The sequence below is a fragment of the Lonchura striata genome, chromosome 7, assembly GCF_046129695.1.
Source record: "Lonchura striata isolate bLonStr1 chromosome 7, bLonStr1.mat, whole genome shotgun sequence".
Taxonomy (NCBI): domain Eukaryota; kingdom Metazoa; phylum Chordata; class Aves; order Passeriformes; family Estrildidae; genus Lonchura; species Lonchura striata.
The window spans coordinates 30,287,650-30,306,145 of record NC_134609.1 but is presented as its reverse complement, the minus strand read 5'-3'; the positions used below and the strand labels follow the sequence as shown (position 1 = coordinate 30,306,145).

General features: G+C 43.7%; 1 protein-coding gene across 3 annotated transcripts in view; it reads right to left on the bottom strand.

Annotated features, from left to right (window-relative positions):
* The window catches only part of DOCK1 (dedicator of cytokinesis 1), a 268,980-nt gene that overhangs the window by 77,206 nt on the left and 173,278 nt on the right, over positions 1–18,496 (bottom strand). For all 3 annotated transcript variants that reach the window (XM_077784742.1, XM_077784744.1, XM_077784743.1), the window contains exons 30-31: positions 1,719–1,797; positions 1,156–1,256 (exon numbers count right to left, since the gene is read on the bottom strand). In XM_077784742.1, the coding sequence (XP_077640868.1) occupies positions 1,156–1,256; positions 1,719–1,797 (180 nt within the window). The remainder of the gene's footprint in view (positions 1–1,155; positions 1,257–1,718; positions 1,798–18,496) is intronic.

The following is an 18,496-nucleotide window of genomic DNA, read 5'->3' as shown; positions in this document are numbered from 1 at the left end:
CACACAAGCAAAAAGCCTTTAAAACCAAGTCACTGCAGCAGTGATGAACTGTCCCCTGCTCCCCCTGGGATTTCTTTTATCATAATAACAGACTGAAATGCCTGGATTGGGAATGTGAAGGGATACAAAATGCATTTTCTTTCTCTACATAGACACATTTTATTTGTGCTTGCTCAGGGAATCACAGCTTGGAAATTCCCCATTTTTGTGACCTCGCTGGTTTTGGGAACACCTGGCTTTTCCAGCTGCTCTTCCCAAACAGAAAAAGAATCCACACACTGTGCCTGAAATCACAACACTGGCTCTTTTCAGAGCTTGGTGTTCAGTTAAGTAACAATAAGGTCACTACTGTGGAGCCCCAATAAAAAACAGGAGAAATACCAACAGCACAAGGGGAAAACGACCTCAAGTTGTGCCAGGGGTGGTTAAATGGAAAGTTGGGAAAAATTCCTCACTCAGAGGGTGGTCAGACATTGGACTTGGCTGTTCAGGTAGAGTTTCCCATCCCTGGAGGGATTTAAAAGCTGCAAAGATGAGGCACTTGGGACAGAGGTGGCCCTGACTCCATGATCTTAGAGGTCCTTTCCACCCTGAATCACTTTTGTTTAAACAGGATCTTCATGCTCCACTCTCATTTCCAGGTTTTTTCCCACTTTTGACAGCTTTCCTTGGCTGTGGGATTCTGACTGGCAGCGGGGTGGCTGGAGGCAGGGAATGTGATCCCACAGAGGGAGGGAATGGCTGCACCTCTCCAACCCATCCTTCAGGGACAGCCCAGTGCAAAAGGCTGGAGCCACCAAAATTCCCTCTCAGCAAAGGGATGAACAACAAAGAGCAGACATAAAATGAGATTAGAAGAAGTACAGAGCTGAAGTGCTTTCAAAATGCAGTTTTACAACATGTTAACATGAAAATCTTGACTTTCTGAGCAGCCTGCAGCAGCAAACACTGAATTCATCCCTAATGAATGTGAAATTCAGATCTCCATGCCAGGGCAGAAACACACACAACACTTGATTCATGTTTTTCAACCCAACCTTTCATTATCTCCTGATTGCATCTCAATTTGAATAGATTTAGCAAAGAAATTAAAGTGAAATGATGGCAGTAGACCTCGAGGTCTTGGCCATGATTTAGATGACGAGCAGGACTTACTTGTTAAGGATTTTTGCTCTTTTAGCACTTGAAAAATTCTCCAGTTGCAAAGATTCTTGTGTGAGAAAAGCAACAGCCAGGTGGAAATAGTTGTTCCAGAGCTGAAAGCCCCCAAAATGACAAGAAGAGATTCCATTAATTCTCTGAAATGTTTCTCTGCACACCTACAAAACAACTTAAAAGTCTCTGAATTATACACATAAATATTTAAAGGAGAGAAGAACAGACACCACAGAGATGGTGTTTCTTGATAAATTCTTAATACAGCTCCTCGTTGCCTTTATGTTTCCAACAAATACTTCCCAGCTACAAATCCCAATTCTTTGTGTTTGATGATTCAGGCAGAATCCCAACCCAAACCCTGCTGTGATTCTGTGATTCTGTGACAAGACCCACAAGTCAGGAATGGATCACAAAACCTGCTGAGCCTGGAATGATTTAACTGGGATAACTGGGGTTAACAACCATGAATGAGCCATGAATAAACCCACCAAAACTACACAGGGCAGAAATTGATTGCATTCATGTCATTTATTCCACTAAAACTGGGAGTTTTTTCTTACCTGTAGCTCAAAGTTGGCTTGATCAAGGAATTTTTTGTTTAGCATATCTGCATACTGATTAATTGCTCGCAGGAAGACTCTGAAAGATCAAGAGAAAATTACATAATTACACACTTCTGGGGTACCTTTGTATATTTGGCATCCCAATTAGACACAAAATCTGAGTCTGTCTGGAAAGTGAAATTTGAGGCTGATATTTGAAAAGCAGTGTGATCTCACCACTGGTAAGTGTACAGAATTCTATGCAGATGTTCTCCAAATTAATCAAGTAAATTAGCATACGCAGAAACAGAGGGAGTGTTTGGGATAAAATCACTTGTCTTTAAAATATCTTTTCATAATCAAGAGATAATTAAAAATTCAGTTTATTAGCACTATATAGACATACATTTTTAAAGTTACAGTGTTGTGTCTAAGCCAGACCTGCAACTGGTTGCATTTTAACTTTAAGGCCAAGAAAAACACGTTTTTAAACACATGAGGCAAGAAAAAACTTCACTTATGGCACAATAGAAATGCTGGTGAAGGACAGTCTTTAAAACAATGTTCACTGCTCTAGTTCCCAAATGCTAATTCAGTACCCACTGTGGTTTATGGAGGTTCTAAAACACCTCTTAAATTGCAAAAGGGCTTGGCCTGACAGCCTTGAAAGAGAAACCAAACGGCACAGGAGAAGTAGGGCACTACATATTCATGGTGCTGCAAAATAAACTGATTATTCCTTGGTAGCCTGATCTCCATTTTCAAAACAAACATGAGATTCCCCCTGCAAACTTCGAATTTATGCTGTGCAGCTGCCAGCTAATGCCCAGACAGACGAGCTGCTCTTTGGAGCAGCCTGGGGGAGAGATTTGTGTCTCCTCAGAGTCCCCAAAAATGATGAAAACCCCTCCTGACACGTTCTGGGTTTGTTTTTTTCCCCCATCCCAAAACCAATCTTGAAAAAGAAAGTTCACTACTGCAAATAAAAAAAATGTGATTCTCCTTCAGGCTGGCAAAAAAACCCCCAAAAAGGCAGAATTATTTAAAACAAACCAGCTAGAAAGGGTTTGTACTGAATTTAAGATACTTAGTAATTTCTCCTGAAAAGAAAAATTAATATTTAGCTGAAAGTTTGCTATCCTAGAGAAAAGAAGCCTCCAGATTACCCAACATGATGGAAATAGACATTATTTATAAATATTTATATAAGGGCAATATGTTGCCAAGCAATTATTTATGAACATATTGATATATTTATATACATATATCAATATGTACAAACATTCAAAATATATCAATATGTACATAAATTCATCAGGATGCTAAAAGAGTTTATTTATTTATATATCAAAATAAATCAATAAAGGGAAAAATTTGGGCTATATCTGTCATAGAAGGTCAGTTCATCCCCATGGCAGAATTAGAGAGGAGAAAGAAAGGATCTAAATGGGAAAATTAAAATTAAATTTAGAGAGGGAAATAGAAAAATAATTAAAATCTGAAAATATTTTAAAGATATAAGCAAATATACATAAAAATACATATACACAGGTGTGTTTTATAGTATTATTCTTTATAATGAAGATGATGAAGTTATCTCCGGATTTGCACCCAGCACAGCCAAGGAGGAATTTCAGCACTTCAGCTCATTGTCAGTGTCTTTGTCAGGGTTTTGGGCAAGCACTTCATTAAGAGATTTTATAAATGAGCTGAATCCAGCACCCAAATGAACACCCTGCACTGCTCTAAAATCTGTGGATTTGAGATCTGAGATTCAATTACAGAGCTGCAGCACAAACTGAGACTGAAAGTGAGGTGATCTCTGTGATCAGACACTCACCACTTTTAGCCTCTCCTTAGCCCTGCTCTGTGCTTCTGAAAGCTGATAATAACAAGGAGATCTGTGAATCTTCCCCCAAAATTCACAACTGGACGTGGTGCAGGGGCCAGCCCAGGCTGCTTCCTCATGGACATAAAACTGGTTCCAACTCAGGCAGGATTTGCCTCCAGCTTAATGATGCTGCCTTGAGACATCACTGGAATGAATTCAACCTGCTCCATCTAATTAAGCCTCGGCACAATCTCATTACTTCATATACCATTATTTTTCTTTAAATTCTAACTCTCATTTTTCCCTTACATTAATTCCAGGGGATACCAACAAACAGGAAATAATACAAATTCTGATGTATTTGCCACTGGAAAAAGAGCAGAGCACAGAGCATGTATTCAACTGAGCTGAAATTAAACAACTCCTGTTAGGAAGCCAGGAAATTCCTCCCATTTTCCATAAAGGAACATCCCAAAGAAGAGATGGAGAGACTTAATGTTGATTTTTGAATTAATGAAATCCCAATTTATTTTTGATTTTATCAATCTTTCTGTAACTGGATAAAACACTTCCTACATAGGTCAGTGGAGAAATCCCAGTGACAGTCAACAGAATGCCATCATCATCATCATCATTATTATAATTACTTCTACTACTACTACTACCCCTACTCCCACTACTACAATTGTTATTACAGTCTATCTTCATTTGCAAATCAAATGTCATGGCAAGCCTCACAGCACTTTGCAGGGTATTTCAGCACCTCCAGTGCCAAGAGCAAAATTAAGATGTGTTTTATCTAATGAAGTTAATTTTAAAAATACATTTATTCGAATACTGGCAAGAAGAAGTAGCAAGTTGCAAGATCACTACTCTGAAGAGAGAATTTCCACAGTAAAAAATCATGCTGGATGAATTCTTGGCTGTAACCTGGGCAATGCTTTGTTATCACCTGGGAAGTTGCTGCAACTCATGAATATAAAAACGGTTCAGGTTTATACCCAAATAAAAATTGAAAGAGGAAGCTGAAATATTTTATCATTCCAGCTGTTAGTTAAATCCTCCTCCTCCAAAGCAGGTCCTGACAATTTTCAGTAACTTCACTGTCAAAAGTTGGATAAAACAGAAAATGAAGCAAGAAGTGGCTCTTCAGAGTAAGTAGAATTAACCCAAAAACAACAGTTCTGTACTTAAGAAGAAAGGAATTGGCTGCTGAACACTGTCAAGGATAAAAGGTGGACTTGGACATCACTTGGCCAAAGGATAAATAATCAAAACTCTCAGCTGGAGAGCATCCCTTGCAGCTCCAGCTCTTATCTCACTGTAATTAATAACCAAGATTGGCTCCCAGTTGTGTGTGAATAAAAAGAAGTGCTCCTCTTGCAATTCAGTTTCAATGAACAAAAGAATTTATTATCCATGTCAGGAAGAGCCACAGAAGTTAAACTTTGAAAAAGGGAGAAGTTCAGAGCCTGGAACACAACACAATGGACTCTGCTGCCATGTAAGACAAAAAAACTAATCCAAATGTATTGGGAAAGATGTGTGAGACAAAAGACTTTATCAACCCAATTAAAAGCAGGAAATTAACATTTTCTATGATGTGATTGGAATAGAAGGAATATGATTACAGAAGGAAGTCACTTCAGGAAATGTGGAAGAAAAAAGGGCATAAAAATCCACTAAAGAACAAAATCAACAGCCTGGGCAGAGGAGGTTTTTGTGTGAGCTCTGGGGAAAGAGGGATGGGGATGGCTCCAAAGGCATCCAGAGATTTCTCTTGTCTCTTCTGCTGTAGTTTGACCCTCTGAGGCAGGGACTGTCCTCTTACTCTTTAGAGACCTTCCCCAGAGCAAAATCAGAATCATTTTGGTTGGAAGGGACCTTAAATTCCATCAATTCCCACCCCTGCCATGGCAGGGACACCTTCCCCTGTCCCAGGTGCTCCACCTCAGTGTCCAACCTGGCTCTGGGCACTGCCAGGGATCCAGGGGCAGCCCCAGCTGCTCTGGGCACCTGTGCCAGGGGCTGACACCCTCACAGGGAACAATTCCTTCCCAATATCTCATCTAAATCCACCCACTTTCATCTTGAAGCCATTTCCCCTTTCTCCTCCCCATCCAGGCCCTTGTTCCAAGTCTCTCTCCACTCTCTTGGAGGCCCCAAGGGAGGCTTTATGGTGACCCCAAAACCTTTTCTCTGTCACCAGGATTTTTTGGCATTTGATGCCTGTTTATGCATTTCCTGATCAGACCTGTATCAGCTCTCCATGATCCAGCAGGAACAGTGAATTGCTCACCACCTTTGGAACATGACATAAAGGTATAGCTGGGAGCTCTGAGAGAAGCCAGGGAAAAGGAGATGGAGGAAACCATGCCAGAGGTCTACATTAGGAAATACAGGCCATAAAAAGCAGAAATTCTCAAAAAACCAAACCAAAAATCCAAATCTCAGTGACCTGCTTGGATCCATTCACCTTGTCCTGCCTTAGGCAGTTCTCATTTCTCCAGTAACTTCTCTCCTTTATGGCTCTCACTCCAGAGTTCATCCATCCAGGAATGTGCTGCTGGTTCCTGAACTGACTTCAATTTCAGCTTCTGACTCCCGGGAATGTTTCCTGTTATTGATTATTAGTCCCTTCCACTGGGCCCAGAGGTGCTTAATTGGTTTGTGGATGCAGAGATTGCTTCAGCAAACAGAGCAAAAATTAATGGTTGGATTCTGTAGTTTTCCAAAAGGTCCTTTTTTCCCTCCAAACAACCTCACTGCCTCCAGGAGGTGGGAACATACATCAAACCCTGACTTCCAGTGGCAATTGTAAATGAAGGAGGGACAGAGGGATTCAATTTATAAATGGAACAGGAGTTACTGTGCCAAACAACTAATTTTTTTTAGCCCTTTCTCAGGTTCAGTTGCCTTTTATTCTGCCCTTCTCCCTCCTAATTAGTCAAGTGACCTGATCTGTTCATGTTTAAAAACATTCTGTGCCCCGTTTTCTCTCACTCAGTTCTGACATTGTTGGAAAGTACTTGCAGGAGCTGAGGAAAGCTGGGTACAGCACCCATCCAACTGCCTCTGCAGAAACACTGCTCTGGAGGAATAATCCAAAGAGAAATATTTAAAAAGTGGAAATATTTTTACAGCCTATGCCATTTGGCACATTATTTAGTTAGCTCCAGTACCCAAGGACTTGGATTTATACTGTGAGTGTTTATGCAAAATATTTCTGACAGAAAAAAGAAATAATACAAACTAGGAATGTCCTCCCCACTATTTTTCCTTAAGCAAACATCATAAAAAAGAAAGAAAAAGAAGGAGAAAGTGACTTCCTTAATGGCAGAATGATTACCTAAACAAGAATACACAGACACAGATTAAAATAATTTCGGCTTAGGTGATAATTTGATAAAAGAGAAGGAATTTGGAGTGAGGTTCTAAAAAGCACTATTATGATGTTATTTCAGTTAATTTAGATGGAAAGATAATGAATGCTTTATTGCAGCTGATCAGCCTTCCTGCACATCATCATGCTCCCCGTGCCTGAGCTCTGCTTCTCTGGGAGAAAATTCCGTGTGTTTATGGGAGCCAGAGTTCTCTTCTCTTGTCAGGCTGAGTGAGAAACAACAGCCCCAGACCTGGAAATCCCAGAGCAGGACCCAAAGCCCAGCAAAGGTTTAGGAAGGCAAAAACATCCCAGCAGAGCCTTCTCTGAGCACCCCTCACCTCAAACCCCTTCATCCCTCTTGCAAAGCATTGTTTTAAACAGCTTTTTTCTTACTCATCAATTAAAAAAAGAAATTTCCCCCGGTATTCAACCTAAATCTCTGCTGGTGCAATCTGAGGCCGTTCCCTCTGCTCCTGTCCCTGTTCCTGGAGCAGAGCCCGACCCCCCGGCTGTCCCCTCCTGGCAGGAGCTGTGAGAGCCACAAGGTCCCCCTGATCCCCCTTTGCTCCAGGCTGAGCCCCCTCAGCTCCCTCAGGAGTTCCCAGTCCCTTCCCAAATCCCTCAGGAGTTCCCAGCCCCTTCCCAAATCCCTCAGGGATTCTCCAGCCCCTTCCCAGCTCCCTCAGGAGTTCCCAGTCCCTTCCCAAATCCCTCAGGAGTTCCCAGCCCCTTCCCAGCTCCGTTCCCTGCCCTGGACATGCTCCAGCTCCTCCATGTCTGGTTGAGAAAGGTCCAAAACTGCCCCCAGAATTTGAGATGCCTCACCATAGGAGACTCAAAGTCATTTTGATGGCTCAGCCTGGAGGTCCCCATTGCATCTCCCCCCAGTTTTCTCCCTTCCCAAATTTTGTCTCTTTTCCTCTTCAACTGCCTTCGCACCTCCAGGCCAACCAGCTGCCCACCACAAATGAAGTAACTTAATTTAACACTTCTTTATATTTACACATCCCTGCCCAATCCACTTCTTCCCCTTCAAGAACATTTTCAAAGTGTTTAAAAGATTCATTGCAACATCCTCTAATTCAGCAGGCTAAAGAGCAGTAAAAACTTAAAAAAAAAAATACAAAACCTAAATCCTTGATCATTTGCTGCCTTTTGAATTACAATTCCTGGGCTGAGGATGATAATAGCAGAGAGTAATCCCAAAGAAGACTTGCTACTAAATACCCACATTAGCATAATCTCCTCATAATGCCTGCTCCACAGCAGCACAGGTGCTCCATGTCACTTTATTAACCTATTTTCTAACAAATATTTCAGCCCCAGCTTTAGCACATTACCACTAATCACTGATAGCTCTCCCCTCATTTGTATTCCGGGCCTGGTGCCCTCTAAAACAAAGGGGACAGATGAATGAAAAATAACTGAGTTACAGAACGCTGAAGGACAAAGTGGTGACTCCCAACAACCAGGAGGCACACGGGGCTCTTTTTCCAAGGTGCCTCTGGAGCACAGCTCAGGGCTGTGTCCAGCTGGGGTCTGAGCCTCTCCAAGGGCTGGGATCTGCTTGGATATCCATGGATCTGACTGCCCTCCCCCTCCTCCTGCCTTGACTATGTGTCTGAGGTCTCAGCTGTGGGTTTTGGATGACTTTGAGTGCAGGAAGGAAGAGGCTTTAGCCTTCTGTCCTCTTTCCCAAAGCAACTTTGCCTCCTGGAATTTGAGCTCTGTGCATAGAACCATCCATACTCAACTTCAGCACCTGAAGAATTTTATGGCAGAGCAGTAAAAGCTTGGAAATTATGTTTTCTAATTGAAATGCTAGCAGATAATTTAATTTAGGAGGTTTTAGCTAAGGCTACAATGCTGGCAGAGTAGCATCTCTTGCAAGTGGACAGCGTTACTACTGCTCTACTCAAAAGTTATTATTCTAAAGGAGGCAGACTTGCTGAATTCCAAGAGACTTTGTATTGTGGCAGCTGGCAGAAACTCCCAGCAGAGCTTGTAATTTCAAACAAATGTAATTTGTTGGAGTGCTGCTGGAAGGGATCTGTGCCATCAGGTGAGTTATTAAACAAGCATTTCATTGTAGTGCAGTGCTCAATAAAATGCAGAAAGCCTTTGCTAGGAACAGAAATCATCACCCTCCCCTCTGCAAGGATCAGAGAATCCCAGAAGGGTTTGGGTGGGAAGGGACTTCAAAGATCACCCGGTGCCACTCCCACCATGGCAGGGACACCTTCCACTGTGCCAGCTGCTCCAACCTGGCCTTGGGCACTGCCAGCGATGGAGCAGCCACAGCTGCTCTGTGCCAGGGCCTCACCACCCAACTTTTCACCTCACTCCTTGTTTAGACTTGACTTCACAAAGGAATCCAACCACTTTTTGCAGAGGTAAAAATCAATATAGAAGATTTTTTTTTTTTTCCTGTAGCACTGCTTTTCATACAAACATTCAGAAAGAGAAATAATTACAAGAGAAGTAATTCATGGAAAGGTAGGGAAAGGACATGACAAGCAAATTTTCCTGCAATGCATGGAAGTTCTGGCTGAATTTGGCGAAATGTTTTGACAGTGCCTCAGGGTTTGCAGCAGGGGAACCTCCCTTGCTCTGTGCTGACAGCATTGGCCTCTGCTCCTTCCCCATTTCCATGGATACTGGAGGTGATTAAGGCCACTTTAGCTACTTATGGATAAATCAATAGAATTGATCTGCTACATTTCAAATTATTTGGCATTCTCATCCATCTTGCCATCAACTGGAAAGACAATTGCACCCGGCTAAACAAATGTCATGATGTTGCTTGGAAAAGAATCTCCCTTTTTTTCCTGTGGGTATTTAATTCATCAAATTCCACTAGAGAATAGCAATGAGGAGAAGGAAAGCAATCTGCAAAGGTTGGGTTATCACCTCTTCAGTGCTGGGATCACCTATCAGAAATTCCATTTGCTGAAGTTTCCCCCAAAATGTGAAGCTGATTCTGATGGCAGAAAGTTTTCATGAGAGCTGAATATCCCAATGCCTTAACGTGACTTTTATTTTCTAACCTAAGCAATGACAACCACAGAGGTACTGCCCAGAAGAGCTGAACCTTCACAAAACTGGAGTCCAGCTCCCCAGCAAGCAGAGACTCCCTGGGAAGAGGTTAAAATGTGATTTCTTGTAAGAGATGAGTGGGATAAACTGCAGCAGCTGCTCTGCTGGGCTGTGCCACGGCTGCTGACAGCTTTGTGAAGGGAACTAATGCTGGCAAAGTGAAAAAAAGGTCTTGCTGGAGCTTTCAAAACCTGTGTTTGATCCAAAGGGTGGCTCTCGGGTATTACAGGGACACAACATGTTTTAGGAGGCAGTGGGATGTGTGAAGGAGGGAGCCAAGCTTGCCCCCCGTGCCCGTCCTGCCCGCCTCGCCCAGCTGCCAACTTCTGCCCAGGATCCCTGCTCTGCTGCTCCTCCCAGAGCTGCCTCTGCACCCTGCCTGGTACTCTGTGGGGTGGAATAAATGCTTCACGGGGATGCTTCAGTGTGGCACATTTCTCTCCCACTCAGGATTTTTCATAGAGGTGCACAGGGAGAAGTGAAAGAGAAAACAATTTCTATTTCTGCTCCTTGTTTTTCCCATGTGGAATGTGTTTGGAGAATTGTTTCCCTGGGGTGATTGCTTGGTTGGATTCTGGTGAGGATTGTTTGAGCCTGATGGCCAATCCAATCCAATCCAATCCAACCCAATCCAATCCAATCCAATCCAACCCACCTGAGGCTGCACTCTCAGAGAGGGGCACGAGTTGTGTTAAAGTAGTATGTAGCTTTAGTATCCTCCTTTTATATAGCATATTAATGTATTTTAGCATAGTTCTAATAAAGAAATCATTCAGCCTTCTGAATTGAGCCAGACATCAGCATTTCTTCCCATTGGGTTTGCCTGCATTTACAATGCTTCAGCCCTACCAGGAACCCCCCAGCAGAGGAGCCCAGCCCCTCGGTGGCTCTGAGCAGATTTTCTGGCTCTGTGGGAAGGGTTAAATCACCCTGCACACCCTACAAACACTCCTAGGGGATACAGCACAAAATTCAGCCTGGCAGGGCACACAGTGCCATTAATAATGTGGGTTTTTCTGTTCTGCAGGGCAGCAGAGGGACATTGCCAGCCCCACAAACAGATCCAATTTGGCCTTTCAGCAGGGAGCACCCCAAGGCGTGGGGGCTGCAGTGCAGCCTCTGGGTGGGCTCCAGGCAGGATTCAGGGCTGCCCTGGACATGCCAATCCTCCCCAGAATTTTCCAGCTGGGGATTAGCTTCTGCCTGGTGAAATCAAAGCCCAAGAGGCAAACACAGTCAGGGTCACAAAAACACAGCCAAGTGTGTCAACGGGACAAAGGCTTGGATAAAAAGTGGTTTAAATCAAACAAGCAATGAAATAGAATTGTGGATGTGAATCCTTGCCTGTCCCTGGATCCCTGGAAGTGCCCAAGGCCAGGTGGACAGAACTTGGAGCACCCTGGGACAGCGAAAGATGTCCCTGCCATGGCAGGGGCTGGATCTGGATGGGCTTTAAAGTCCCTCCCAAACCATTCTGGGGCTCTCTGAAATCAGGTTCTCTGCAATTTCTTTTACACAATACTTTAATTTCTTTTATACAATACTTTTAATTTCACTCCCTCTGTTAATCCCATGAAAGCTCTTGAGGCTACTAAATTATGCTGCGTGGCTAAACAATTGTTACAACTACAGGAAATTCTCTGCCTATTGAAATACAAACAGTGCTTTAGAGCACCACAGGACTAAAATTTGATTTCTGACAGATGAGTTTGAGACAGTGCAATAACCTTCAGGCACAGCTGCCCTTGGATGAATCCTCACCTTCCCAAGGCAAAGCCATGGAAAAGTTTGCTTTACTATAGACACAGCAATAAGAGAATCTCCAAAGTGTGCAAGGAATTTCCTTGGAATTTGGGAATTGGACACCAGCACATTGGAGCACAATCAATCCCACAGTGCACAGGGCGGGATGGCATGCCAAGGAAGTTAATTCCCATGTGGAATATATTCCTGAGCCTCAGAAGGACAATACAACCAGGCAGTCCCTTCACAAAAATCAGTGCCCCTGGCCTGGTCCTCCTGCACTGGGGCAAAGCAGAGTTTGTACAAGGTCCAAACAGCATTTCTGCACCATTTCTGCTCCTTTTATGTTCTTCCCTGGCCTGAATTACAGTTTGGCTCTCTCCAGATAGAAGATTTATAATGCCAATGGCACTGAAAGCCAGCAGCTTCTCTGGGAGTAGACTGCAATTATTTGATGAGCTCATAGAAGCAAAAAAATACTAAGTGGGGAAAAATTTAGATTAATCCTGATAGGAGATTTTCTCACCCAGAAAACACAACCAAACCAAATGTTCAGGTTGATTTTTTTCACCCAATGCTTGTGTATGGAGTAACATGTAAAGCCATCCTCATTTTATAGGATTGTATTAGAGAATCCCAGAATGATCTGTGTGACCCTAGAGATCATCCCATTCCATGGGCAGGGACACGATCCACAGCTCCAAACTCACCATTCCAGGACTAAACCAATTCACAATTCCTTCATCCCTGGCTTGAGTGGTGTTTGAGCATCCAGAAGGGATGGGCAGCACTGCCTGGTCACTAAACTCAGGATTATCAGCAAAGCAAGGCCTAACAAAGCTGGGAACGAGCTGAGCGGGATGCAGGAACTAACACCAGGATGCAGAGGGATGCTGGCATCCAACGACCCACAAGGGCAAGGAAAAATCTGCTTTTCCAAGGGATATTGATGCTTGTGCAGAGCAGATTCGCCAGAGTTTTCAGCTCCATCTGCAGCAGATATTATGGAAAGCCTGGCAGCAGCCAGGAGTGATCTAGGCCAGCAATGATCAATGGGATCAAAGGTTTATACAAGGTAAAAAGCTCTATTTCCTGGATTTTTTCCAGAGAAATTAAAAGCAGAATGGCACACACAAGTTGTCCAGATTTTAAGTAATTTCATCTTTAGCATCAGCAATATCCCAGCATTGATCCCTGAAAATGGATCCCAAAGGATACTAAAAGTGGCAGCACAAAACCTGGGATATGATTTATGGTGTACCAAAGCTTTACTGTTACAAGAGCCACACAAAAGCCTTCAAAAAGCTTTTGCTTTGGATCACACCCAGGGGCCAAAGAGGTTTGAGAGTCACTGCTGAAGAACTAGGGATTGAAAAATTCAGGAATTAGCCTTTTTTGCCTGATTTTCAGTTAAAACCAGTACTTTCAAAGAAAACATGCAATAAGTGTAATGATTATTACAAAATATTTCAATTTTTTACTTTTTTTCCCTAAAAGCGTCATCTGAGATAAAGATTTTTTTTCTCTGCATATTTTAAGACCTTCTTCCTTTTCTCTAATTTTTTTAGAAATAATTGCCTCTCCCCCTTGATGTTTAGGTTCAGTCATTTAACTTTTACTGGAGAAAATAGCAAAGGGTTAGTGTTTTTTTTTCTATACCTACCTTAATATTAATTTTACTGTATTAAAATTGGAAAATTCTCACTTTATTAATATTTAAGCTAGATGCTCCTTCTACCCCACACATAGCATTTACTGGTGCACATGGGCCTCAAAAACTGTGATTTAGTCCAAGATATAAGAGGAATTAAATGATGACACCACTCCAATGCTGATCCTATAATAAGAAGTGTGTTCACTTATGTCACAGTCACTCACATTTGTAATTCATGACAAAATATAAAATATTTTTATAGATCATATTTTTATTCCCAAGGTATCATCAAATCTTTAAGAGCCAAATGTCACTAAAACGGGAGAAACAGAGATTTGTGCAGAGCCCTCCTATGATTGAATTCTTCACGTGTTGACATTTTCATCAGAAATTCCCTAATTTCCTTCAGGAAAGTTCTCAGCTGGGGCCATAAGCCCTGCTCAGAGCCTCTCACCTCTCATTGAATGAGCAAACAGAATTTTCATAAACAATTCAGGCTACAAGCCCTCATTAAAAATACTCCCATAAAAAACACAACGTTGCAGCCCAGCTACAAATAACTGTGATTTTCTCTGTGCCACCCTAGGATAATTCACTTGTAGAGAAACACAAAGACAGAATTAAAACCAGCTCGTGGTCCAAATTAACCCTCCACGTATTATTTCTGCAAGACACCACCTTAATTGCAATTATGCATTCAGGGACCAACATGACACTTTGTTCTTAATTTGTAAACAGTAAAACAAATGGGGTTTTAAATGAAGGAAAAAAGTAACTATTAGTCTGTGACAAATCATAATTACAGGGGGGCACAGCTGTTTAAATTGACTCCTGTTAGGGAATTTCAAATTATGACAAACACATAAATTTTTTTAAGCTGCTTTGGACAGCTCAGGAAGTTGGGGGACACTTGGTTTCTTTCAGAATTCCTTTAAAACACATTTACAGGTACAGGGTTGGAACCCACACCAGTATTTTAGCACCTTGTTTTGCCTAAATTAATGACAACAGCACGAGGCCAATGAGATGTGGCACTTGGGGACAATGGGGCAGTGGTGGCCTTGGCTGGGAATGGTTGGACTCAGTGGTCTCGGAGGGCTTCTCTGACCTGAACAATTCCATGATTCTACAGAAAATCTCTGACTTACTCCACCTGCTCCAGCCCTGCATGGAGCCAGGGAAATGCAGCAAAGATGAACAGAAAACCATGGAATGATTCAGGTTGGAAAACCCCCAAGATCATCGAGTCCAACTATTCCCAGCACTGCCAAGGCCACCACTGCCCCATGACCCCAAGTGCCACATCCACATGGATTTTAAATCCCTCCAGGGATGGGGACTCCAAACTGCCCTGGGCAGCTGTGCCAGGCCTGGACAAACCTTTCCATGAAGGAATTTTCCCAAATATCCACCCTGAGCCCAGCCTGGGGCCGTTCCCTCTGCTCCTGTCCCTGTTCCTGAGCAGAGCCCGACCCCCCGGCTGTCCCCTCCTGGCAGGAGCTGTGAGAGCCACAAGGTCCCCCCGATCCCCCTTTGCTCCAGGCTGAGCCCCTCAGCTCCCTCAGGAGTTCCCAGCCCCTTCCCAAATCCCTCAGGAGTTCCCAGCCCCTTCCCAGCTCCCTCAGGAGTTCCCAGCCCCTTCCCAAATCCCTCAGGAATTTTCCAGCCCCTTCCCAGCTCCCTCAGGAGTTCCCAGCCCCTTCCCAGCTCCCTCAGGAGTTCCCAGCCCCTTCCCAAATCCCTCAGGAATTTTCCAGCCCCTTCCCAGCTCCCTCAGGAGTTCCCAGCCCCTCCCCAAATCCCTCAGGAGTTCCCAGCCCCTCCCCAAATCCCTCAGGAGTTCCCAGCCCCTTCCCAGCTCCCTCAGGAATTTTCCAGCCCCTCTTGCAGGGGGTGTGGGATGCCCCAGCAGGGAGGGCAGAGGTTGGCAGAGCTGAACTCACAGGGTGTTGAATGTCTTTGAGACAGAAACGTTTTGTGCTGACCCCACTTTGTACATCAGAAGGTGCCACTGAGCAGCCACTGACCTCCCATGTTAAAAGCTCTGTTTTTATGTCATGCAAGGGCAATTTTTGATTTTCCTACTCAATAAAGGAAAGGTGCCCCGAGGTGAAACCTGTAAATAACAAATCCAACCACAATTGGTGTTAATCCCTGGGCAGGAAAATGCTGCTATGATGATGTACAAACAAAATACAGGGAGTGAGTGTTTTATCTCCTGTTTGGTTTTAGACAATAAATAAAACTTGGTTCATTCAGCTGGAACTGCAAAAGTAATTTCACTGCTACCTCTGACAACAACTGAAACTTCATTTTCTCCTTTAAGAAGTCTCAGCACCCAGAGGAGTGGGATCGATCAGGGTGAAAAGCAAGGCTGTGCTGCTGTGTTTCCCTTCCTCCTCTCCAGCTGAATCCAATATTTTTTTCCTTTTATGTGCAGGGCAGTCAATGGACACATCACTGCCCAGAGAGAATTACCTGACTCAGGAGTAGGAGGGCAGGACAAACATGCGGGAAACTCCTCATCCCAGGGGAATAACATCCAAAACCTGCTGGGCCTGGGCTGACAAGTTCCACATGCAAGGACTCTGCTGACCATAAAACCATGGAATTCCAGCCTGGTTTGGGCTGGAAGGGACCTTAAAGATCTTCTCATTCCACCCCAGCCATGGGCAGGGACACCTTCCACTGTCCCAGGCTGCTCCAGCGTGGCTGTGGGCACTGCCAGGGATCCAGGGACAGCCTGGGCACCTGTGCCAGCCCTGCCCACCCTGCCAGGGAACAATTCCTTCCTAATATCCCATCTCAACCTACCCACTGTCATCTTAAAGCCATTCCCTGTGTCCTGTCCCTCCCTGCCTTGTCCCCAGTCCCTCTCCAGCTCTCCTGGAGCCCCCTTAGGGTCCAGAATTTGCTCTAAAGTCTCCCAGAGCCTTCTCCTCTCTGGGCTGAATACTGATCCTTCCTGATGCCCATCTTTCTGCTGGAGGTTCTCACTTCCCAAATATTGCTGCAAAAAAGCACTTTGTGGAAACATTCCCCCCCTGGATTTAGGGAAAAAGAGCTCGGATGGGTTTGTGTGACTGAAACCAGCTGAGGTAACCCAGTTATTTTAACCAGCTGATCTGGTAAACCCCTTTGCTGTGAGCTGCAGCAGCCCTGAACCTTCCTAAAACCTTGTTCAGATTTAAACTTGGGAAAAAAGAGTCCTTGGAACAATAAATCCTTTGGAGTGTGGGTTAGAGACTGAAGGATCATAAACCCCAGGCTCATCTAAACCTTCTCTAGAGCTGGTGCTGCTCCTAATTGGGATGGATGTGCTTTGCCATGGAAGAGCTGGGTAAGGATTGGGTTGTTAAAACACAGGTTTATAGGACCCATCCTAGAAAATGATGGATCAGGAACATGCCTTGCGTTATCAAATTACCCCAAGAATTGGAATGTTTTGCATGTAAAGCTTCAGTGCTAATAACGCTGTGCCAAATTAGTGGGAATGAATAGATGCTGAGTAAATAATCCCATTTTGTTGTTAGTTCCTAATGGATCTGTTGATAGGAAACAACCTCTCTATCTGTTTCCATCAGGATAATTTGATAACCCATCTGTATTAGTTAAACTGCAGATTTTGTAAACACTGAGGCCGAGTGATTTGTAACAGGAGCAGGATGTAGGAACCACTCTCCTAAAGTGTTTTTTAAATTGCTTTGCTCGCAGCTACAGAGTTTGCCATAAAGAATAATCCCTCATTGTGAAATTTCCCAGCCTCAGGAGTGGTCCTGGAGCTGAGGAAGGGACAGGCTGATGATTTAAGACTATTTAATGCCCTGCTTGTTGTGGAACAGAGAGCTGGAGACCTTCCTGCTCTAGCAGAACACAGCACTGCAGTTCCTTAATGCCCGAAACTGGGAAACTGATTTATCACCTATTAGGTCTTATTAGATCCCATTCAGTAGGAAAAATGAACTGCTGGAGCTGGATGGCAGAAAATTAATTTGAAATAAATGTTATAGAGTCAAGCTTCTTCTGCTCTTCTCCTCAAGCCTCTGTGGCTGGGGTTTTCCAGGTTGGATGTGAGTTCTTGCAGGGAGGCATGCTGTGATCATTTTACACATTTATAGTTAAGATTTTAAAAAAACCCAAACATTTCCAGTGCACATCTCCTTCATGGAGGGGCAGGGGAAGGGCAGCTCTCCAGCTGTGCCAGGGTATGGGATTCACTGGGGTTAGTTTATTCCAGATGTATTTCTTCCCCAGGAAAAGGAGCCTTTGCAGAGCTTTTCCCACTGTTTCAAAATTTTATGAGTTTTAATCTATTGTTTAAAACTCTAAGAATGGATTCCCAGTGCCAGAGGGCAGGACTGGATGGGATATTGGGAATTGGGAATTGTTCCCTGGCAGGGTGGGCAGGGCTGGGATGGAATTCTGGAATTCCCAGAGCAGCTGGGGCTGCCCCTGGATCCCTGGCAGTGCCCAAGGCCAGGCTGGAGCAGCTGGGACAGTGGGAGGTGTCCCTGCCATGGCAGGGGTGGGATGGGATGATCCCTTCCAACCCAAATCATTCCATAATTCTCAGACAATTCCATGATCACTAAGGTTAAACTCCCCAAAAATACACAACCCTATTGGTTTTCTGGGGTGAGTATTTGCCCACACATTTGCTGACCTTAAAAAACTAAGTATTACATTAACCTTCCTTAATTTTGCATAGAATTTTAAATAAATTTTCAGCTTTTACGCCTCAGATGTGAACTGGGCTATTGCAGCAGAGGTATGGGTTAATATTCCTAGGGAAAATGGACAAGTTATCAAAATGGAGCTGAACATTCCATGCGAAAATGATCTATGAGCTGACTCCTACTCTTCACTGCTGGTTGTTCACTGCATGGGCACAGGCAAATTACTTCATTCCTCCATGAATCAACTTGAACATCTGTAAGGTCAACATAATGCAGATGATCTTCCCCAGCTGCTCCGAGATTCTTCCAAAAATAATTCAAATTAATATTATTGTTGTTATATAAAACTGTCACTACAAATCTTTCTTTATGGCAAACAAAGCTTCTTTGACAACAGCCCTTTAGCAAAGA